Consider the following 24291-nt stretch of genomic DNA (forward strand, 5'->3'; position numbering starts at 1 on the left):
CGTATAACCCGGACCTCTGGAGATGTTCACAAGTCAGACAGCAGCGGCAGGCTGGGTCTAGCTCCTCTCTGCCATGCCAGAGTTATTCCCTCAGCTATACTCTCCATTGCTCTAATTAGCTCATTAGATGACTGATGAGATAGCTGCCACTTCCTGGGGGAAATTATTTCTCAATTCATAATGATATTTCCAGGTCTGAGTTTGTCATCTGCCTCCTTCCCTTTCATCACAATCTTAAATTGTCCCATTCGTTTCACTGAACGACTCCCATAGCCAGATTAATTGCCTGGAATCTTTATTTACAGAGCACCTAAACCACCAAGAGCACTCATTTACGTTTTGCACGAAGAAAAGCTTTGAAAGGATCAATAGACAACAAGTGGCAACCAAAGGTTATGTTTTTCTAAGAAGCTGCACGAGCAGATCCCTCAGGACAGGAGCAGAAAGGAAACTGGATGAGGATCCGTTGCCTCTCCCAAGCAGCCCCGCAGACCTGCTGCCAGCTGGCAGCGCTGCCTGCCTGCCCTGCCGGCTCGTGTGAGAGGGAAAGCAGCGCTTGCTCCTCCTCTGACCAGACGCTGTTGCTAAAGACAAAACGCATTCGCTGCACTCTTACGCTGTAGCTCATGAAAGGTGATTTTTAATTCTCTTCGCACAGCAATAACTCCATCCCTCGTTCCGGCCTTGCAATGGCTAAAGCAAGCGATTGGGGATGTGAAGCGCGCTCCCTTTGGTAACCCACCTCCCGTCCTCTTTTAAAGAGAAGAAAAAAAGAAAAAAAGAGAAGGGGTCAAATGTTGAATAATTCTGGCATCTCACTATGCTCAATCCACGTGACACGAAGCTGCCCGACCATCTTCTGAGTCAGTACCTCAGGAATCAACCCTTCCCATCCTTTGCAAAGCCTTTATGCTACTTAATAAAGTTTACAGAAGAATCTGAAGCCAAATGGAGGTCCCAAGAGGAACACAGCACCGAGGGCTAAAATTTCACACAGACCGTGAAGTAATGACGCATACAGCCAACGCTGAAGATCCAAAAGCTTCACAAAGACCACGTGCCTCTTCCCATCCATGCCTCCAACAGCACTTTCCTCCAGAAAACCTGTCCTTGCTGCAGACTCAGCCCCTCCCCGGGATGCTGCAGTGGGAAGGGCTTGGCTGGTTTCACCCCGAGGGCTCTGAAAGTCCAAGCGGCGCACACCACCGCAGGAACGCTGTGCAAGCTGAACACCGATAAGCTATCTTCTGCCCTGCCATTCCGATGGTCTCACTTGCCGCCACGCAGGACTGCTGGACTCCCCCACGTTGTCCTCATGCAGTCTCAGATGGACAGACAGACGCAGCCCAGTCCTAGGCTTGACTCAAAGGCAGTATTTCAGAGGTGCCTGCAGCACAGCCCTGAATTTGTCATAAACTCTGAACCTCGCCCTGCCCTCCCCGGCCCGAGGGAAGCCGTTTCAAAGCTCCCCGGCAGCCGCCGACTCGAAGCGAGTGCCGCTCGTGGCGCCGAGCCCGGGCAGCCTCCACGCCAAAGCACCGTCTGCAAGTTCCCCGGCACGACGACGACTCAGCCCAGTGAAGTGGCACTGGGCGACTACAAACCCAGCAGGCTCCGTTCCCCGAGGACCAGCTGAACGACAAGGATTCACTTTGCTGCTGGCACGCTCTGCGGCAAGGAGCCCTATGGGCAATAACTGACAACTATCTAAATACCAGGGCTATGAGAAGGCTTGAATGGGAACCAGATGCTTCTTCCTGGCTTTAAGGAGTCTCCCTTGCTTGCTTCTACCCTGCTCTGCTTAATAAGGTCTCAGGTCAGGGTGGTTAGGAAGGGCAACGGAGAAAAACCAAATGCCTTCGGAAAACTGCTATTACCTTCCAAGACATTTTGCCTCCTACACGCTCACGTGAAGTGTCACCTCCGCTGACCGTACCGAACACTGCACGGCCTTAGTCCCTTCACCTTGTGGGACAAAACCTCTCGTCAAAGTTAACGTGTTTCCTTAAGGTCATAAAGATTCTGAAATTTTTTCTCTACCATTCTTTCACGTATAACATCAGCTACAAACATCAGAGTGAAGGGTAAAACTAACATGATTTCCAAAAGAGGCTCTGGCAAGTCTTCTGCATAGAGCAGTTGCGTAGAGGAGCCTCTCCGCGCCGCACGTACATGGAGTGAGCTGATAGTTAAAGCTCCTCTGAAATGTGTCAGGGAAACAAGGCTAGCTCTGTCACCAGAGCGACTTAATTTTTAAAATTTATTTATTTTAGTATATGAAAATAATCATTTGCATTCCTGGGACACTGGAGGAGGGAAAGAGCGGGGGGAGAAGCAGGACACAATTTAACATTCCTCATTTTCAGAGGGAGAGATCAGCTTGGCCAGTAGGAAAGAAAACACCTCCTTTCCTTCCCCCACTCCCCAACCTTCCACCCCAGATGACAGGAGCCGCTCTGGCTGAATTGTTTCCAGATGTGGCTTTCAGACTGAACACACGGCCGGGCCTCTGGAGCTTTAAGCTGGATGGAAACGGTGATTTTGCATTCCTGCCTCTTCCCTCCCCCACCATCAGTGCTGCCCTGAAAATTAAACCATGCCACGGCTTTCTAGGTTCAGTTGCAAGTGACCCCTGTGTCTGAAGCAAAGGCGCTCAAGACAAGCAGAAAAAAAAAAGGCTGAAGCAGGAGAAAAAAGAAAGAAAAAAAGACAAAAAGAAAAAAACACACCCAAAAACCTGATTTTGGCAGCTACCATACCAGAACATTCAAAAAAAATCCCTACACAACCTTGCCCTTCAAGGTAAGTGAGCTAGGTTTGACAACTGAATAGCTACTTTCTACTAGCTTACTTCTTTTAAGTTGATGACTCTCCAGAGACACCAGAGCCATCTTCTCTTCTATAAAACATATTTTGGAAAGGCTGGGCCAGATGCTCAGACCCAGAATTGGACAACACAGAACGCACGACTGTAGCATGCTGATCCGTAAGTAAATATCCACCCATTCATTTTCTCCTCGGTGGCATCTATCATACCAGTAATCCTCGGTGTTTCCACCTCTGCTATAGACTGGACCCTCCAGCTCCCTCGGTCCTGGGAAGATGTTCTCATGTTGGATGATGATCGTTTTGATCAATTCATTGACATGAGCTTGGCAAGAGACTTGATCGTGACCTTCGGGCACAGACATCAGAGTTGGCCCGAAGCAGATGGCTAAATTGTAGGGATCCATCATGTTCTCTTCACTGAACTGAGACAAACTGCAAAAGACAGAAGTGGGGAGGAGGGTTAAGAGCAGAAAATAACATTATCATCATCACCATCATCATCTGCTGGACAACACACAGCTGAGCTGCGAAGGTTTGCTTTGGGCGTTCTGCTGTTTAAAGCTGATGGGTTGGCACATGAATGTTCTGGGTCCGCGTAAAACGTGAGATACTGATGGCATTTACAGAGAAAGGAAATAAAGACGCCCCAAAGGGAGTCTGAAACCTCGAGGCTATGTGCAAAGTACTGGGTGCTGACTTCACAAGGGGAGGACATTAATCTTAATCTTGAATTCTTCTGTATTGCTGTTGCTGGTAGCCCGCTTGCAGCCCAACACTCAACAACAGAGTTACATCAGGTCCCCTCTGCATAAGTGTGTGTGATCAAGTGCGCAGCGTTACATCTTTTCTCCGAGGCCCAGGAGCTTCTCAGGTGGGCCATTTTGGGACTCTTCTTCAGGATCTCCCAGCAAATCTGAATCTTACAGTTTCTATATGGTGCCATTTTTTAAAAGACAATTTTTATCTCGCTAAATTTTGTCCCAAACCTACCAACTAAAGATTGAACAAAAAACTAAGTTCCAATATGATTCCCCTTGAAACTCCCTGTTTTCTAGATCATTACCTGAAATAATTAAAAGCTGAGACAGGAAAGTCACACTTCAGTTACTCCAGGACTGACGTCTGTAAAACAAACCCCCTGCTTTCCTAAGAGAAACACCCACTTGAATATATGGATAGATGTAGTAAATGTCCTGCTCCATTTTAATACAAGTCTTTTAGAAAAAACTCAAGCCCTAACATCGTATCATTTTAATGTTAAGGAGTAAGATGTTCACCGAAAGTAGCTGATAAACTGGAGCTTCACAAAAATACAGTAAGGCCCAGGTCTCTGTTAGGTCAAAATATTGTCTTACTCTTACTTACTCATATTGCTCTTTCAGCCAAATAGTTATACAAAAGGGCTCTGACAACGTACATATGACCTTCTGGTTAGGACATTTTTCCTTTATGCTACCTCAGGTGCCAAGACCACATTACTGGAGGAAACTATTGACTCCTTGCTGCCAGGCTATTCAATGAACCAGGCAGATGCAGTGGACTTTAAAAAAAAAAATAAAATACACTCACTCTCCACCACTCACACTACTTAGTACATGGTGTTCCTTGCTGGTGCAGGACCCAGTTTCTGATTCTTTCCTATCACTTTTTGCTTGGATTACCAGCACGCTATTCACTTGCATTTCTGGAACTCCTTTGAGAGAGCATTCCTATCATCAGGATGAATTTCAGCAAGGCTGAACCTTGACCCGTCGCTCAGATCACACGCAGCAACGTTAAGGCTGGTTCTGCCATTCCTCCTGCTTACACCACGTCCTACAGCAGGGCCACGGTGCTCTCCAGGATACTCACTGATTGAGGAAAGCAAAGAGGTATCTCATGACAATCAGAGTGGTCTTCGGCAGGTTCAGAAGCACCTTGCGGATGTGGAGCGCTCTCTCTTGTAAATTATCCATTGCTGAAAGGAAGAAAGAGCAACGCAGAGTCATGGTGGCACCATACCCACAGCTGGCCACCGAGCCCAAACGCCAGCACTGCACTACGACGGTTCCTGCCCAGAGCGTTACGAAGGGCAGCCAGCAGAGCAGCAGCAGGAGGAAGGAAGGGTCTGCCCCTTTCCCGGATCCTCCGGCGCTGCCCGGCATGGGAACGCAAAGGCTGCGGAACCTCCTGGTGAAGCCTTTGACAATGAAGGTCCCTGAACATGTGAAACTTCACTGCAAGTTCCTTCCTAGCGTGGGAGCACTGGATGTCATCTGTTTCAATAGTTCTGGCACAATAGCTCATTCAAGTTAGCTTGGAAAGGTGGGTGTTTAAAAAAGAAATTGTATAACACTCAAAGGAAAATTAACATAGTTAAAGGGTGAGGCAAAAAGCTCTGTGTGCAGCAGCCTACTGAGAAATAAGTGGGCAGCATAAATCATCTCAGAAGGGAGAACTTATTTGGAAGCAGACTTTACTTTTCGTATAATGTGAATTCAACTCTGTAAATGCATTTATCAGAAGGAGAAAACCACGAGCCATTTTAGAAGCAGTTAGCTTCTGCTTCACTTCAAAGGCTGCCACCGCAAAGGCCATTTCACTACTTGGACAACAGAATCGTTCTTAAATTCTGAAGGACGTGGCAATAACCAGGCCATTTAAAAATGAGGTTGGTCACGTACAAAACCCACAAACAACGCTCTGCCTACCAGAACCACCTTTAGAAGCCATCAAAAATGTTAACAACTGGACTGTGACTGCCCTCATGATTGATATTCTTTAACAGGAGTCAATAGATGGCCCCTTGTGGTTATGAAGCTAAAAGGGATACGACTACTACCCTGCCAGCTAGAGAGAGCCCACGGAAGCACAGCAGCAGAGACACAGGCAGCGCGTATCTGTCAAAGCCAGGGAAAGCAGGCAGGGCCAGAAATCCTGCTGGCGATCCCTGCTTCTGAGAGGGCATTTCTGACACCTTCTGATGAGAGGTCTTAAAGATTATTTTTTCAGAAGTGGAGGGTTTAACTTTATTCTGTTTCAGAAGTATCCTGTCACAAAGCACCGTCTCAGAAAATCCATGACACAGACCTTAAAATCTCTTCATCTCTATCTCCTTGTTCTTTCCTTAAAAAATTGCTGTCAGAATAAGGATGGCTGTGCCCAGGTAGAGACTAGGATACCAGTGCAACACAAACCCAACCAAAGTAATCACAAAAAGCTTATTTTTGGAGTCAGGAAAAAGGGGAAAGGGAGACGAGAAAAGTGGGAGATTAGAAAAAATAATCCTATTTCTTTTCAGATCTTCATATACTTACTGACACAAGCAATCAGGTCATGAAAGATATCCTTGGGGAAGAGAGGGTGCTCCAGCCCTCGAAAATAGAGCTTCAGAACTCCTGCTATTGAATCCATGTCATGGTCATTCTGGTCCCCAGCCAACGGATCTTCCCCTTTGTGACAAAGGAGACAGAAAAATCAGAACACTGGGGAAAAGTGTCAGACTGGAAGAATGCACCTCAGCTGGAGAAAAGGATTTATGCAGCACAAAGTTAATCCCACCGACTCCTAACAGCAGCGTGAGGCAGCAAGAGATCTCTCCTGTGCATCACAGTCGGGAAGGGGAACCTCTGACAACAATCCCTGGAGACGCGGGACAGCTTTCCATCGAGCAGATTACAGTCTGACACCGGAGCGCCTGGCTCACACCCACGGAGGGTGGGGCTCTCCTAGGGCAGCAGTGACACTTCCAGGCTCTGAGCTCCAGATATCTCGGTAGGGTGTGAACTTCACAGGGCCACCACAGAGGCGAGCATTCCACGAGCCCAGGGGCAGGTCTTGATGCAAACTCACAACTGAAGCTAAGGTGGACCCAGCGGACACACAAGAGGCTGCTGAGCGCCGCGCGCTCGGCTCAGCAGGATGCAGACATCTTATGTTGAACTGGGGGGGGGAGAATGTTTCTGGGACAGATAATTTCTCGCTGCAGATACGCCACAGTTTGTCTGTATTACGAAAGAAAAGATGCCCACTTAAGGAGTTGTTCCCTAGGGGAAACTCCCCATCAGATATAATTAGATTTAATGATGGGGCAATCCTCAAATTGAGGCTATATATATCCATTATGTGACTGAAATTACCAAAGCTTGCCTATTATCTTGGTAACACACAAGAAAATAAATGGCCCACTACAAAACGGAGCATTATCCTTGATATTAACCGCCACCGAGGGTTCTGGATGAAGTAATAAACTGCAGAGACAACGTTGTTTACTTTGTCGGTTCTGTACATCAGATGCTTTACAGAAACGAGTGAGATGAAGAAAAAAAAATAAATCAAAAACCACCTTTTTATTTCTGCATGTTAGTGCTGGAACAACTGGCTATTTTCCCAAGACGACTGGTATTTCCTTTATGTAAAAAAGGGGCCTGATTCTGATATCAAGCCTTTACCTGCTGCCTATGACACACATTTCTGCTTCCTCAAGAACAGGATTTTAATTCTCAGGTAGATGGAGACAAAGACAGGTGAAATTAGATGCCACATTTCACACACGTTGTTCATCAAATTTCTCTCTTCCCAAAAGCAAAATAAACTTGCTATGCCCAATTAATTACTGCTCATCTCCAAGAGCCAGCACAGAAACATGCTAACTGTATTCTTTTAGAGTGATGTACTGAGGGAATTAAGACAAGCCCTGTTGTTTTCAGCGACCCAAGCAAGGCTGGGGAGACAGGCTGCAAGGACTGCCTGAAGAGCAAGCTCTTCTGAACCTGCTCTGCTAGGGAGAACAGCCCAGCCTGAAGCTGATGAGTCAGGAGGCTCCCAGCCGTTCTTTGCCTTTGTATGGAATGGTTCTTCACACAGAAAATCAAATCTATTAAAAGCTGTGTCAAGTTAACAGTGTCTTGAAATTTACTCTCTCACTTGCTGATATTTAAAATAAATGGAGCCAAGCTGTGCCTCAGGAACATGGAAAACGTAAGATTTCATCCTCTAGCAGCCAGCCTATTCACGAAGAGCTGGGGGAGTGGGTAGGAAAATGCAGTTACACCCAGTAATGAAATTCTCTACATCCTTTGGTGTTACAAATAATCAATAAGCTATCAAGACCTGAGAGAAGAGTGAATTCAGATATTTATTATACAGACACTCTACAAGATAGAAAGCATAATGCCAAACAATTGAGTATTCAAGGTTAATGACCAGTAGGGAAGTGTTTGGGCTAGACTCACTTAGGAAACACAAAAATCAAAGGAGCAAAATACAGCAAGCTGCTTTCAAAACAGGCCATTTCAGAATACTTAAACAAATTCATTATTTGGCAATAATTTCTGAGACACTGGAACAGATCTCCCTTACCTCTCTCGAATGCATTTTTTATGTCATTCACTTCAACTTGTGACCCAGACACTCTGAATATTCCTTCATGCTGCAAACCTGTAAGACAACAAGAGATGTCGGTAACAATAAGATAAGATAAACTGAAGATAAACTGGCACCTTCGTCAGCTACGGCTTACATGATAAAAGAAACATAAGCAAGACAGGCAAAAGTACGCTGTTTTAAAAGCCATCTTTCCCTTATATGTCCAGAATATGTAAAAACAGAACTCGGCACACAGAGAAAAAATATTAACCCTTCTTCGTAAACTGACAGAATAACTGGGTTATAACAGCCGTGCATGTTATCTTTTACCCTGAAGGATCCCCAAAGGATTTTACAACCCAGAGAAAGTCATAAACTAACGGTCTATCAGTCAGGAGTAAAATACGGCTAACTACACAAGGAAGCAGTTTATTTTGCAAGAGCGATACCGCAAAGGCCCAGAGCAAATCAGCCAATTGAAACGGAAGCATTTAATTACCCCAGCACGACCTGCTATCTAGGGGTTTCGGACAGGCTTTAAGACATTCCTGCTAAAAAGTAAGCATTAGCAACGTCATTAAAACCAATTCCCAAGCAGGCGAGATCTTCCGATGTACGACCATGTTTTGTTGGCACACGCAAGATGAGCGACAACCGTTACAAACCAGCTGATAAACGAACTATGTGCTTCGTGTGGGGAAATCAACTCCCATTCACTCAAGCCTTTTAACCATAGACTTTCTGAAACAAGGAACGTTGCAGCGTCTTTGCTCCATTGATAATAATGGCTATAAATAATAAGCTCTCTTGAGTGCATCTGTGGCCCCTTCCTCTCTGTTTCTGCCACTGATTTATCACAGCGCAACGGAACCTTTGCAGCGTGTGGCTGCATCTAGTAGCCGCGCCACGCAGCTACGAACAGTGAAAAGAAACAATCCCAAGCGCAGGGAAGCAAGAATGAAAGTGCCATTCATCCCACACCTACACAGCGGAATATTTGGAAATGTCAGTCAGGCTACCTCCAACTAAATTCACTCCTGCGATGCCCAGAGTGCGTCAGGCAGGCGGTTTTATCATTTCTTCTGCCTAACACGGATTTGTCGTATAAAAGCACATTCCTCCTAACTCCAAACTGTTCCTTTATGCCATGATCTGACTCAGTGCAGAAATCAGTTGAGTCTATTGAAAAAATCTTTCTGTTGGGGATCTAAGCTAACGCAGGAATACGAGTCTCAAAAATGAAATCTCCTGACGGCCCCGATCTGTCGCGCGGCGGTTCGCATCGCAACGCGGTTTCAATGATATTTCCGGCAAATGTCCACTATGGCCTTAATGAAGGATTGCAGGGCTTGGTTCTTCCAAGTGATGATGAGAATGGGACTCTAGATTATAGTTTCTAAACTGGTAATTAAACAAGGAAAATGAAACAGGGCCTACTATCTGGCTCTGTGTCCTTGTTAATGAAGATAAATTCAACCTCTTTCCACATATGTTAATTAACAGCTGTTTCACGTGCTACTAACGAATGGTATTGATTAAAAACGAAAACAAATTGCAACAAAGGTATAAAATCTTTTACAGTATTCAAGGCTGTGAAGTTAACCTTCGAACAGGTACAAATCATCTCATTGCAGCAATAAGTAAACGATTCATTCGCTACTTGACCTCCTACATGCAAGCACTGAAGAGTATTCCTCCTCCTCCTCCTCTAGGAGCCGCATGATTATTGTCAGTGAGAGCCACATTTCAGGGCTCAAAGCAAGGTGAGTGGAGGTGAGGCACGAGTGGTATCTAAGGATGAGAACCTTATCTTACAAGAGAGAGGGATTTTTGGAAGAACAACATCTGCAAGGCCAGTTATTTGGAAAAGTGATCACACACAAAATTGAAACAATACAGCCAAAAAGTCAGCGTGACTTTATTACACGGCCATCTCTAGGATTCCTCTGCACAAGGACCACGTCCCGAGCTACTCTGGACATTTCTCAGAAGGCTCCTACATCACCGTTCATTTTCTAGGAATATCACGGGACACCTTTTCTCCACAAACTCACCGTGTCTGCTAATGAATCGTATGCAGCTCTCCACGACCAGGGGAATGGCTTGCGAGGAATCCTGTGCAAAGAGAGATTTACACAACAAGAGTGGTCAGAACGCAGAGCGATGGTGAAAGTGGAGGCAAAAAAAAAAAGGAAAGGAAGAAGCAAAAGAAGGGAAAGCAAATTTGTCCTCTCATCTGCCATACTCTGCTTCCCCACGGTTCCAGATGTGTGTAGTACACAGCACGTCAGTACCCTGGGGTCACAGTCCATTACAGAAGGTGCCTGTCATCAGTTCAAGGCCCAAACACAGCAAAATCTTATAGATTTCCAGTTTCCAGATTAAATAACATTAACTGAGATTTTCAGTACGGAAACAAGCCCCTACGCTTCCCCTGTCTGCTTCACAGGATCACAGGTTACTTTTCAGAAAACTGAAATTTCTGCAGTGTCTGCAGTTATTCCTCCCATTTCGGGGAACAGCAACCAAGCAACAGAAGTGATGCAGTTTGCTTCAGGTCAGATGCCAGTGATTAAAATCACCATGTGATTAAAACTGCCAAGTTTCTGTTTATGTGTAGCCTCTTCTACAGCAGCTTTGGACAGCAATGCCTCTAATTTATACCTAAATGCTCACTTGTTAGGATGCTACAGTATCACATTTCAATCAGTTCAAAAAAAGATGACAGCTCTCTGCTCAAAAATATGTATAAAAAACCCAGTTCAACCCCTTTCCTAATGTATGTAGGTTTACCGTTGGGTTTTTTTTTTGTTTCATTGAAATGTCACAGAACTTGATCATATAGTGACAACAATTTCTCTACTAATTAGCCACAGCCAGTTAGAATGATACGCTGTACAGAACACCACCAACCAATTAAGAACACTTCAGAAGCCATTCTGCCGCACAACTGGCCCCCGAGGACATGCCTTATTAATAACCATCCAAACAGCATTATAACCCCCCCGACTTATTTTTGAGTTTGACAGTAGGAAGGCGCAGAGAAGCACAGATTCTGGGCTTTAATCTCTGTTGGGGACCCAGAATCTGTGCTTCTCTGTGCGTTCCTGCTGTCAAACTCCAGTTACGTTTTAAACTGTTAGGTCACAATCAGAAAACCCCATTAAAACCACATGCAAGCGATTTGATGCAGGTTACTGCGAGCTGTGGATTCAGTGTTTGCAAACAGATTATTTTTTCATTCAGGGTTGCAAATCAGAGATTGAGTCAGCTCTGCTCGAGTCAGAACAGGCTTCTGAGACACCTCAAAAATTACTAGTCCCAAAAACTACAAAGCAGCACCCCAAGACAGACTGTATGAAATGAGATTCCAAGCCAAATTTTGTCTTCACAGTATTAACAAGAAATATTTTGGCTTTTTCCTATCTCAAAGGAACACATTTTAGCTCATCAAGTACTAAAAAGTAACAGATTATCCACCACAGTCAGGGAAACAAAGCATCGCTGTTGGAAGGCTTTATTACAAGGAGGCACAACAAGCAAGCAGTCACTGGTTTAATAGCATTGCAGTGGGATACCAGTGAAAATAAAGGGAAAGGGGACAAAGAAACAACAGCACAAAACCTATAAACCATGGCTGTCCAGACAGCTCAAGGCTGTTTGGCATGTTTGGTTCCAGGTCTGTCAAAACACAGAGTAAAATTATTTTTAAATTCTGTCAAAGAAAATGAATCAAGGCTGTTTTATTGATTCCAGTTACTTGAATGAGCAGACACCAGTTCCACTTGAACAAGACTGAAAAGGTCCATGTGAGAAAGGGAGGAAGGGTAAAAAAACCCACTTGTTTGTTTTCCATCTATCCTCTATAAACACACACACACACGTATTCCTGTTTCATTACTTAAGGAATTGTTTATTACCTGTTTCCTTATGGTGGAGCTGCGCCTGCCACTGATGAGATCAGAACCACCCATTGGTGCAGGAGGGAAAAACAGAACAGAAAAGTCAAGACAATCCTCTACTACCATCGGTTCGTTCATTCGGAATTCCAAACCACGCGTATTTTGGAGGAGGGAAGGAGCCAGATACACCAGTCAATCACAAGGACTTAGTTCATTCAATTTACGGAACTTCAGAAAGATTTTAAGTGACTTTAAATCACTAAAAACCTGAAACAGACACAAGGGAGTCCACTGCTTTGACAAAAGATTACCCTTGACATTTTAATTCCAACCACATGGAGATCTGTTCTATAGGGCTCCCTGTTCAAGACGAAGTTTGTTATAAATCGCACAAAGCTCTGCTCTGGAAGAGCCGCTCTGCCGAGGGGAGAAGCAGGTGGGAGCACGCTGGTTCCTAGTGCGCCCTTAACAGCTGCCACGGTGGAGTCTTTATTACAGTTTCTGATAATACTTCAAATAAATAAATAACACAAACCCCCTCGAACACCACACACGCTAGCCAGGCTAAGCCTTTTCAGTATAAACCGTGATGGCCTCATTTATTTATATTGACATTAATTGTAGAAAAACAGGAAAAAGCCTTGCTTTGCCAGGATTTTCCCCCTCAAAATTTATTACTGGGGTTTAAAATTCCTATAGTTTCTTGTAAAGATGAAGCATGAGAGATAATAGTAGAGAGGCCCTAATGTATCATTCAAGCCAATTCCCTGCTAGGGCAGATGGCTGCTGAATTATAAATAAGGTGATTAGAACTGTGATTTTTAAAAAGCCTGTACAACATGTTAATTCAGGGGAAATTCCTTTTATTAAAATCAAAAACGCTGAGTGAAAAAAAAAAATCAGATTCCATGGGCTGTCACACACAATAAGGTCTATTTTAAACTATTAGCAGCAATGATTCTTTGATATTTAAAATTGTTTCATGATGAATAATATTTTATTATTACAGATGTCAGGCTCTAATTAGGACCTGTCAGCTTTGCTTTGCTGTAAGGAATGTGAAAAGTAGTAATGACTCCAGATCGGTAGCAATCACCTTCCTTTTGTTAACAAGGCAGGATGATGCACAGCCCTGACTCCAGCTCCCTGTGCCCAGCGGAGCCCCTGGAATCCATCAATTTGGAGACGGAGATTTGTTATGTTTCATAAAAACCCCATCAGGGGAAGCTTAGTTATGGTTCTGTGATTGGTCCTAATTATAAATGAAAAGTTTACTCTCCACGACCTCTACACTGCTGGCAATCCAGTTCCACGGCAGAGCAGAGAGCGTCACTGGGATAAAGAGTTTTCTGATTTATGTTACTCAGCCCCGTACACCAACCACGTGGATAAACCCTGCAGAGGCACTGGGCCCACCTCTGTTACAGAAACAGGAGCACGTTTATAAAAATCTGATTTCAAAGAACACTTCTCGGGGCGACAGTGACCAATTTAACAGCTTCTCACACCTGCCCATCCCCGTCCCAACCTGGATTAAATGCACTGGGGAAAGAAAAAGTGCAACACCTCCACATACCTTTTTTTTTTTTCCCCCCTCCTTTGGTTATTTTTAACCCCAATCAGTTTCCCAGCCTGTTGCAAGAGGCTGCCCTGCCAGCAGGGGCATGGTCACAACTGCGGCGGTGGCAGCACGGAGCAAGGAGAGGTGCTGAAGCAGGAAGTGCATCAAGCGAAACCTTCACTACTCAGCTGACCAGAGGTTACTAACACAGGTACAAGCTGTGCCACTACCTTGCACTGATGTAGGTAATGGCAATGGTGTTTAAAGCCATATTAACCAGCAGGAATTTGCTTATGTGTTAGCTAAATGAATATCTTTTTCTCACGGATACCAATTTGCATCAGATTTTCCTTAAAAAACAATCCCGAGTCACACCTACCTGGCAAGGGAGCAGTCAGTCCGCTGACCTGTTAAGAAGACAAAGAAACACAGCATTAGGAGAGAGGAACGGGAAAATACTGTTGACAGCTTTGTAAAGCCACTTTCAGAAGGAGACAGAGGGGAAAAACCACGGGGGAGGGAGGCGGCGGCTCTGGGGAGCAGGAGGGCAGCTACCTCCCCCAGGAGGGCTGCTGGGGAGGCCACCGGAGCCCATCCCCGCCGGCACGGCTCTGCCGCCGCCGGCCAGGAAACGCAGCAAACAGCTCGGGCTGCCCGAGGACTCTTTCTCTGAAAAGTATTGTTTTTGAAAATTAGTTCCCTGTGCATTCTAATTGTTGATTTCTGCTGCCAAAAAACTGGGCTTGTCAACCTCTCCCTCCCTCCTCCTTCCCGGGGGAATTGGTGGGGCGAGAGATTATACTTTATAAAGCCACTTAGTAAGACTGAAAACATTCACGGATTTGTTAGCCCACAGACTGAACGTGCTGGCATTAAGCTATTTTGGGAGACAGACGTTTAATGATATTTTCCACAAACATATTTATAAAAACGTTCCATTAACTTCCACTGAGTTTGCAAGGAAGCGGCCAAGCGAACGACTACTGCTAACGCAGGCATCATTTTAAAATAGCACTACGAGGAGTAAGAGAAAAAACTAGTGTGTGCCTTTGAGAACTGTGCAGGCCAGACCTTTTGCTGGTACAGATCATCACCAGTGAACCCACACTGATTTACAACAGCTGAAAAATCCACCTTCCCTACAGTGGTCTTCCTGCTCCTGGGGAGACGGAAGAATGAACGAGGGAAACGTCTAATTGCTGATGGCTGACAATTAGTTGAACACATCTCGATAGCCACTTTCCTCTCCCCACGTAAAGCCAAAACAGTGCATAATTTACATGAAAATGTTATTCTGAAGCAGAATTTCCAGCCATCTGTCCCATTTCCATCATAGAATATTCATATATATAAATTACATGGCTGTGGCAACATCAAGGGGCTCCTGCATTAGGGTGACAAATGTGTACAGTAGGCAGGGACGTAATTACTTGTAGATAGGAAGACTTGCTGCTATTTTTATTACTGGAACTTGTCATCTTTAGATTAAGGTAATTTGCAAGAGGACTAATAAATGTCACCTGAGCATGGGGCAAAGAAGAATAAAAATCGTAACAAAACCATGAATTTTCCAGTGACTGAAGACACGCAGCTGTATGCACATTTTTCAGTAAAGCTTCTAACCATGCTCTGGGGACTTGTGAAAGGAATTTTATTTGCCCATTTCCCAATTAAGTGACATTTTATGGATCAGTCTAGGCACGGTCCCCAGTTTGTATCATTAACCTGCTAATGTGGTTTTGGAGACAAAATGTACCTCCCTTTCTCGGCTCCTTTTGATCTCACAGAGGACAGAAGTGATTTTTTTTTCAGAAGCTGCTGGAGCTCACCCTGACACACACTGGGCCCCTTCACAGAGCGACTAAGAAAGCTCTAGTTTGCGAAGCAACCACAAGAAAACAGAAGCAGCCTTTAAATCTACATAGCAATACAGAAATCACAATTAATTTCCTCTTCTTTTCCCCCCACCACAGCTTGAGATGGGTTCAAGGGGCAGGCAGGTTAAGAGGAAATAGGTCTCGGTATGCAGAGGTCAGCTATGATCCAGGAATGTGATTAGTCACAGGGGCAGCATGGGTGTCATTTGGAGATATTTAGAGGCAGAAGAAAAATACCCTAAGGACATAGATCTTTGGCTTCATCCACCCTTTCTACAGGACAGCTGAAGAGATGAGCAACTTTAAACAATAGACGATGGCAACATCCCTTCCTTACCTTCTAGTGGTTTGGGTCTGATAAACGTGAAACTCTTAATTACTGTAGCAATAAGTGTTTCATTTTTATAGCGCATTTTTAAACCGAAAGCAAAGCACTTCAAAGACCACAAGCTGTTTAAGTTTTCATTCAGAAGATTTGCACACCATAAACTGTGGGGAGTCCAGTTAAGTTACATATCGAAACACGAGCCCTGCTCCAGCACATAAACCCGGGAACGAGTTGAGCCATTTTCTGACCTGACATTTAGACTGTTAAAACCTTCTCTGCAAATAGGAGGCAGACAGGTTTCTATGGAAACTTGGATGCATAGTTTAAGCGTGTTTGGCCAACAGGATTTGCCCATACCATGAAGGGAAAGAAATCTTCCTTTGTTCTGACACTAACAGCAAATGCATATTCAGTTCTGGCTGCTGCCCCTTGACTAATGCCCTCTAGATAGGCAACATATTTTACATGCTCTGAATTTTGTTTGTTATTCTCCTAATAAAAGCCTGTGGTCACATACATTAGGTTGGTGTGGACTGAAGCCACAGAGGTGAGAAGCAGCTGAACTACCATGCAAATGGAACTTCTGACCAGCTAACAAGGCAGTACTTCCCCACTGAGCGCTAAACTGCAAGTCACAAGGTCTACCCCGATACAGATTACGAAGTGAGAAGCAGAACGTGCGCGTGTGGGGAAAGGACAGGACGAACGAGTGGGCGTACGCTCCGTTTTAGCAAATAAGCGATGCGCATTAGTGACTCATTAAGCATTCTCCGTTCACCATTCATCAAGCAGCCGTGTAGGTCATCTGGCTTCTCCACCATGCAGATCAGAAAAATAAATTCATAAAACATGAGCATGTCCATTTTGCATCAGTAATCCGCTACACTCAGTCAGCTGACTAATTCCATAGGTGCAATAGCCCGGCTAACGGCAGCGACAAGCGGGTCCCAGACTCACTTTCTCCCAGGGTCTTCTGAAGAAGGTCGTGTTTGGCTTGGAGTTTCGTTATCAGGTTCCTGCCTTCCAGATACTCCTTCATTTTCTGTGAAGGTGGAAAAAAACAAGATCATGAGTGGACAATCAATCCTCCAATGCATCTTTAGGTTATGGGATTGTTACTGCAGAAGTACAGAGTTACACCGAAATTCACAGCGCAAAGGAAGAACTAAGTCCTCCTGGCTTATATATATAGGCAAAGCTGGAGCTCCGTCCATATGTCTCTGCAGTGCAACTTCTATTGTTTCACTGTGGAATCAGCTGAATGTTTGGCATCTTTTAAGACATCTGAGAAGCTGTCGTGCATCTCCCCTCCAGACAGGGTGAAATGGAAATGCACTTCCCTCGCGCGACACAGGCAACTGAATGAGCAATCTGTTTTAACAAACTAAAAGGCTGCTACTGTGCTTATTCTCTCACTTAACCTCTCTCACCCCACTTTACTTGTCAAATAGTGTGTCTGCCTCCACGCTGATGATACACAGGGTTGCAGTGAGGGCACGGGACAAAACAAATAAAGATATTATTTAAGTCAGATTTGTTCTCTTGGAGAAATATTACACAATCACACAGTCGTTTTTCCCACTTCTTTCTGATTTTTCACAGCTCTGTAAATGCTAGTTTTTTACAGCTCTTTCATCTCTTATTTTGCAGCTCAGAACAGCATTATTTATCTTCACCGTGCTGCAGCACATAAAAATACCCTGCTCTATGGTAGCTGTCCACATTATAATTAGGACATGTTGACGCTCAAAAACACATAAATAGCACATAACTCCTCAAATATCACAGGCCATTCTTTAGAACCATGAGGTATTTTAAAAATTCAGCTGGCAAAATGAACACAAAGAAAGGAGTCTCATTTAATATTGAAATGCTCCAGTTCCTGTCTTCAGCTTTCCCCAATTCCATCCGCTCTCTTCCAGCTCTGGTCTAGTATCGCCAAATTAGACTGCAAATCCTTAAGGTGAAAAACCAGTATTTTAGCAATGAGAGTCCCTGGACCCTGCTTGTCCTACGCAGGTCATAACACCGTGCAAGATGTAAAGAACCAAGATGCAATATATACGTATTTGGTAGCGTGTACCAACGCGACAGACCAAAATGGCTGGGCTGGGGCTTTAATTAGCTGCCAAAAGTCTGTGTTTTATGTCCCTCTGCTTGACAATATTGGAAGAAAAATCTCACAAGAATTAAGTCCCTTTGGAGAGTCCCAGCACTTCCTGCTCCCCAGACTAATATTTCAACTTATTTTGTTATTTTAGAAGAAAACGTGATCACTGTGGCAAAAAAAAAAAATTAACCGTATTTCTTGCAATTTCCCTGTAGAATCAATTCGCCAAACCCCACCTATGTATTTTGCTCCATCAGTTAAATTTTTGCATCAAATTTTGACAGAAGGACACATGAAGAGTAGAAGCTGCAAAAAATAACCAGAGAATTTGAAGTTGGGGGTTGAGGATAAATCCATTTCTGGAAGATGCCGAGCTCCCCGTCTCAGAGTCACGATCAGGCGAAGGGACAGAAGGGCCAGAAGGCTCAGCTCCAAAGAGCTCAAACAGAAGCTTAAAGATCAGCAAATCAGCTTGATTTGGGAAAGTTAAGCCTCCCTTTGAAGCAGACATAAAAACTTCAGCTGAGCGCACTGGCGGCTGCGGCTGAGCGCGGAGCAGGGCACAGGCACACCGCTGGCACCCGCAGAGGCTCCGGCTCCGAGACGTTTGGGGTGGTCAGGTTAAGACACCGCCTGCCTGCAGGTGGGTACCAGGGGTGGTTATGAAGGAGAAGAAGAGAAGGTTCCCATCCAGTGCAGTATTTCATGCGTTCCTTCTATTTCCTCATGCCTAACATTCTGTTCCCTGCCTGTTACAAGTACGCTTATGAAAAAAAAAAAAAGTAATTTCAAAATCAGGCTGCAGGCTTTTTTCAAAGAATTACAAAATCCATTAGCATTTGATTTCTGGCTTAATAAAAACCGTTAAAAAAAAATAAAAATAATCAAACTACAGGAGAACTCCTAAGGATTTCATTTCTGGCAGAGCACAGCTGGAGTCAGACTCAGTACAATCAGACACAAAGCAGTAGGAACATCCTCAAGTCACGTTATTTCTGCATTGTAAAAACCGAGAGGTGAAGCTCTGTTGTTAGCCAGAGACGGTGAGCCCTCTGCACCTACCGTCCCCTCAAAACCACGCAACTTCGACGCCCTCTCTAAGCCCAAACTCACTGCAGTGTTTTTCCAGGGCGAACCAGCTGCCAGGTGGTGTACGGAAGGAAGGGAAATGCAACTAGACCATATCTCCCTGCCTTGAGGGAAAGGAGATTTTATGCTTTTGAGGCTATAAAATAAAACAGCTTCCGCCACTGTCCCACATCCTTAACTGTCTCCGATCTGGGAAGCTCAGCAGTTTCTTCCCTCCCTCCGCTCCCCAAGAACGATTTCAAACAAGGCACTCGATTGAAGGAGCGGGCGAATCGCATCCCCGCTCCCCTGCGCGGCTGCTGGCGACTGAACGTGGGAACAGTGGCACGTTGACACAACCAGCGTGACACTTCTGCAGGGCTGATTAGCCGGGGAACTTTATACAATACTTACCCGTGTCTTAAGGGTTTGGGAACAATAAATTCACATTAATTTTTAAAGCACCCGGCAGAATGAGCATTGTACAGGGTTTTATTTAATCTTTCTAGAGGAAAAGACAACATTTCAACTAAGAACTAGAATTATCCCCCTTTTAGAGGTAAAAACCCATGGAATCATTCATTCCCCGTGTCACGCCGCAGGTAGGGCAGCGTGCTGGCTGCGTGACAATTAGCAGCACGGCTCCAGCTCCGCCAGGCATCCTCGCGCTGGCTCAGGGAGCAGAAGCGCAGCCACGGCAGCGGCCGGACCCACCTGCCAGGCACCCAGGACCCATCCCCGGCTTTCGGCTGCCCCAAGTCGCTGCTGCTTCCCTGCTCTCGCTGCCTGCGTTAGCTCAGTGCTACGTCAATCATCGGTCCTACGCTTTTCACTGACACGGGGAAGTTTACGCTTTATTCCGAATACAGATCTTCCTTCAAAGCCCTAACAATGGAGCCATCTCGGCACCAGCGTGCAGTGACACGCCTCTAGTGGAAATACAGCTTATATCAGCGTGGAGTTACTACAGTCAGTAACTCCTTCAATTAAATTCTCATGGTGGCATCACTATCTTTACCTCTGCCTAGCTAGCAGTGCAGTACATAGAATCTCCAACTTGAATCACACAGCAATATGGAATATTCTTTCAAATTGCTATTTTTCTTTCAGTTCATATCCCTCAGCATTTAGCATATCATAAGGTACGAGGGCATTTCAGTCTCCGCTCTGCAGTACACTTTGTTTTTCCCCCTACACAAAGGATGCCTCGCCCATACTGCTACACAGCTCTGCTCTCAGTCTCATTAATACCCATCTGAGCATGTTCTCATACACAAAAAAACCCGCTCCTGATAGATTCAGAGCTTGAAGACCTTATAAAGGATATTTGTTAAGTCTGGTCAATAGTAGATCAATCAAACAATTGATTCAGCTGGTCAAAGAGGGATTCCTTGTTACAGCTTTGTCCTGTTGATAGTTATTTTACCACGTAGCACAGGACATGGCAGGTTGCACCTGAGCTTACTGAGCCGGCTCCGCAGTCCTGCTGGGACCTCACTGCTCTGCAGCAGGACACGAACAGGATGAAACGGGAAAAATATTACATCCAAATCAAGTCCTGGGTTCAGTCTCCTGTTTGAACTTACAATAGTCCCTCTCTAGAGAGAGAATGCTTAAGAGTCCAACTAAAAAAATCCTTTTTCTAGTTTCATAACCCTGGGCAGGGTGGTCAATCCCTTTTTAATTGAATCAGTTTCTCCACCCACTTTTCTCAAAAGCCAGTTTCACCTTCTACCAAGGCTTTTTCATTTCTGTAAGTCAAGGCCTGACAGAAAGCATCCTGCCAGCTAGTCTAATTTGCACAGAAACTTCAGACTTTCAATAAGCAACACCATTCTCGGAAGAGGAAGGTAAAGGGCATTAAGCATAGCAAGAGATGCCCAAAGGAATGGCAAAGTAACCAGGATAAGAGGTATGATTTTCACCTGATATTTTGAAATATTTTTAAAATGGAAACAAATTCAACAGTTTAACATAAATCTAATTTAGGAAAAAACCATATCGTCTGCTATGAAATGCAATACAAAGAGCTCTTAGCATCTTGTAAAAACTACTGACTCAATTAATTAAAAGCTTATCAGAGCTGGAATTGTAAGATGATGCTAACAAAAAATGAAAGAGCTAAACATTCTTCTTGTTTGTATTATTTTTGAAAATCGATATTTACAAGCTCTTAATTTCTGTCTCAGACAATTCCTTTTTAGATGCAGAAGAAATCAAATTTTACACAATTTATCCAGACTAAGTTTTTATCAACAAAGGTATCCCAATGTATTTGTAAAGAATTCAAAACACCCGTTTTCAAAAACCTAACATGCTCACTCTGCTTGTCCAAAACCGATTACAGAAGCCTTTGTTGTAAGATGACAGCATCATTTTGCACTCTGTTGTGAGCATAATTCTAACCACGTTACAGGTGCCCGTACTGAAAATTAACTCCTTACTGTGAAATAGAACTGCTCTGTCTCCTGCTGGTTGGCCCGTCTCTTGGCAATGCTCGGTTTGCTCATGAACGTTTCCGAGACAGTGGATTTAACAGACTCCATCGAGTTGCTGTACTGAAAGCAGTCAGAGACATCAAAGTCTTCTATCGTGACTATATCCTGGATTGTCTGGAGTGTAGCTTCCATAGTCTTCTTAACCTGTCCAGCAAGAACGAGAGCACTTAAAAAATGAAGACTGTATGTTGCAAGTGAAAGAACAGGTAGTAGGTACCCTGGGGCATTTTACTAACAAACAGATATTACTGGTTTCGCGTCCTGTGTGCCATAACTAAGGTGAAAGTTTTGCTCGCTAACAGCCCGGTCCATACAAAGGCTGGCAGCACACCGAACCTGCCAGGAGAGTGTAGGAAAACAGTTGAAATCTCCTCCTGCTCCCAGCCTGGAAGATGTAAGGCAATTTAACCTCAAAGCAAAGAGTGCTGGAACGAAGATCTTATAATCGTCTTCTAACTACATCCACTGGGCATCAAATGTTAGATATTAAAACCAGGACTTTGTGGCACTGTAGACTTTTACCAAAGGCCAGAATTAACTTCCTAAACATAAAGGAGCTGCAAATTTTGCCCAAGGAGGATTACAAATTCTTGAACGTGCAGGTGCAGATTAGGCATTCAGTCCTGTTCCCAAACAAATGCCATTGATGTAGTCTTCTCATCTTAGATGACCAATTAAACAAAAATCAGCTCTTACCTTCGGTCACGCAAATTCACTGTTTTCACCTCAAAATACTAAATTCCTCTTTTTCTCTTAGCTATCCAAGTACAACTTTTGCAACACAGCCGGTCCTATTGACTTAAGGACGGGAAAAGAGACACATAGAGGTATTTTAAAGGATCCTCTCCATGCAGCCAGCTTTCATGCAAGACCACACACTGACCTACTGCTGGCCCCAGCTGCCTTATTCTTGAATTTTACCACAAGTCTTCAAAAAAGAGGATCACGACAACTAGAATTCTTCCTTAACTAGTCCCCACTCCCCGTTGGGAGTTGGAGGGTTTTTTGTTGATTTTTTGTTCATTAGCTCACCTCTTCGTTTTCGATCTTAAGCGTAGATAATCGAGACTGCAATTGCTGGCACCTCTGCACTAACTCACTCTGGACGGGTTGTTGGGCACATAGCTGTGACTCCTGGAAGAGAAACAGCACTGCATTTAGAGGTCTAGAAAAAACCCCACACATGATCAAGAACATTGCAATTACTTCATTCAATTGTTATAAGCAAACATCTTCTGAAGTGCTTCGTCTTAAAACTTTGTAGCCCTGGATTTCAACCAGTGGAAAAGGTTTGTGTTCTACCAAATGACAGTTCTCTTCCTGACTGCACTGCAAAGTGAGCAAGAGAACATGAATATCAAAGAACTAGAAAAAATTAGCTACTTTCAGTAATGTAAGCTCATCCTGTGTTTTGAAAGTCTGAATGTGCTTTATCACAGATACTAGGTTAAATTACACCGCACATCGAGAAGAATTTGGTTCTATGTATTTAGCCAGATATCCTGGGGCAGCGGTATGAGTGGCTGAGCTTGCTCAGCTGAACTACCTGTACAGTACAGCAACAGGAACAATTCACTATTTAATGAATTCAGGAAGAGTCAAAATTTAAAATAAAGAAAGGTTAGGGACCTGACAAATACACCAGAACAGTGGGCTTCCCCGTATTGTTAAGAATTAGTCTTATTTCACAGCGTGAGGCAGCTTTTCCTTTTGCTTTTGTTTCGTTGTTCTGTCGGGGTTTTTTTAAAAAGGAAAACGTTGACCTCATTGCATGAGGCTGTTTTTTAAAGACAGAAACTGGAATTGGAGTTTTATCACACACATGCACATACATCATCATATATTCAATGCAGTGTACGTGGGACCACTGCAGCAAGGCTATTGAGCCTGCATGCAGAAACACTCATTTGGCCTGGAGAAGAACCAAGATAAATGATTTGGAAAATGTGAGCTGTTAACTGAATGACAGTCTGCAGGTAATTCTTTTTCTTCCCACGACTTTACAGGATACTACCAAAGCACAGAAAAACTGAGAAAGGTCATTTGCAGTCTGAGGGTTTCAGTTAAGAGGGAAGAGACAAAGAGGAGCCTTTAGCAGTGACTGTAATTCTTCGACCAAAAGAAGAGGCTGGCTGCAAGAGACCATCCTTACAGTGTTTCCTCAGTGTTCAGGAGGATAATCTAGAAATCCAACCAATTGACCTAAATTATTACATTGTACATGTGTTCCCATTTAGAACCGGTTTCAGCTTGTGCGACTTTAAACAGTTCCCAGATGAGTAACCACATCTTGATAAACCTATAAAGAGAGAGATTTTCATTGCCAAAAACGAAAGTCCTCTGACTAACTTGTCTCACAATGAAAATGCATAAAGCACTGCTATAAACCATTTGTGCTCTAGGATTACACACTCAAATGCCTCAAAAAACAGCACTGAAGTTTCTTATCTTATTGACCCTTCAAATCTTTAACTTCAGAGTCTGTCTCAAGGCGCAGCCCTTAACTTCTGGGTCGAGTGAGAGGTTAAAACAGTGTTTCCTATCTACGTCTGGTATTATACTAATTAAGCACTTCATCTTCAGCAGCTTTGATAGTCAAAAAATAAGAGTCAGTCGTACTCAGACATCTGCACCATGAGCCTCTGCTTAATCTTTCTATCAGCTCCCTTTCCTAAGGCTCCCCTCTACCTCCCAAAAATAGAGCCAAACAGGTGGCCTTTTAGTGGGGCTATCTATCAAAGGCGAGGGAAGTAAACAGGCAGAGCTGCAAGT

At 44.2% G+C, this 24291-nt stretch overlaps 1 protein-coding gene across 3 annotated transcripts in view; it reads right to left on the bottom strand.

Moving 5' to 3' along the window:
* The window catches only part of SRGAP2 (SLIT-ROBO Rho GTPase activating protein 2), a 105792-nt gene that overhangs the window by 10583 nt on the left and 70918 nt on the right, over positions 1-24291 (bottom strand). For 2 of the 3 annotated variants that reach the window (XM_009947877.2, XM_009947876.2), the window contains exons 8-17: positions 22552-22653; positions 21466-21663; positions 16801-16885; positions 14018-14045; positions 12096-12120; positions 10230-10290; positions 8170-8247; positions 6126-6260; positions 4681-4786; positions 3037-3261 (exon numbers count right to left, since the gene is read on the bottom strand). In XM_009947877.2, coding sequence (XP_009946179.1) covers positions 3037-3261; positions 4681-4786; positions 6126-6260; positions 8170-8247; positions 10230-10290; positions 12096-12120; positions 14018-14045; positions 16801-16885; positions 21466-21663; positions 22552-22653 — 1043 coding nt within the window. Of the gene's footprint in view, positions 1-3036; positions 3262-4680; positions 4787-6125; positions 6261-8169; positions 8248-10229; positions 10291-12095; positions 12127-14017; positions 14046-16800; positions 16886-21465; positions 21664-22551; positions 22654-24291 lie in introns of all 3 variants that reach the window. The other variant, XM_086476696.1, reaches the window with a different exon arrangement.

Source organism: Leptosomus discolor, chromosome 21 (genome assembly GCF_034619465.1).
Source record: "Leptosomus discolor isolate bLepDis1 chromosome 21, bLepDis1.hap2, whole genome shotgun sequence".
In the NCBI taxonomy this organism is placed as follows: Eukaryota; Metazoa; Chordata; class Aves; order Leptosomiformes; family Leptosomidae; genus Leptosomus; species Leptosomus discolor.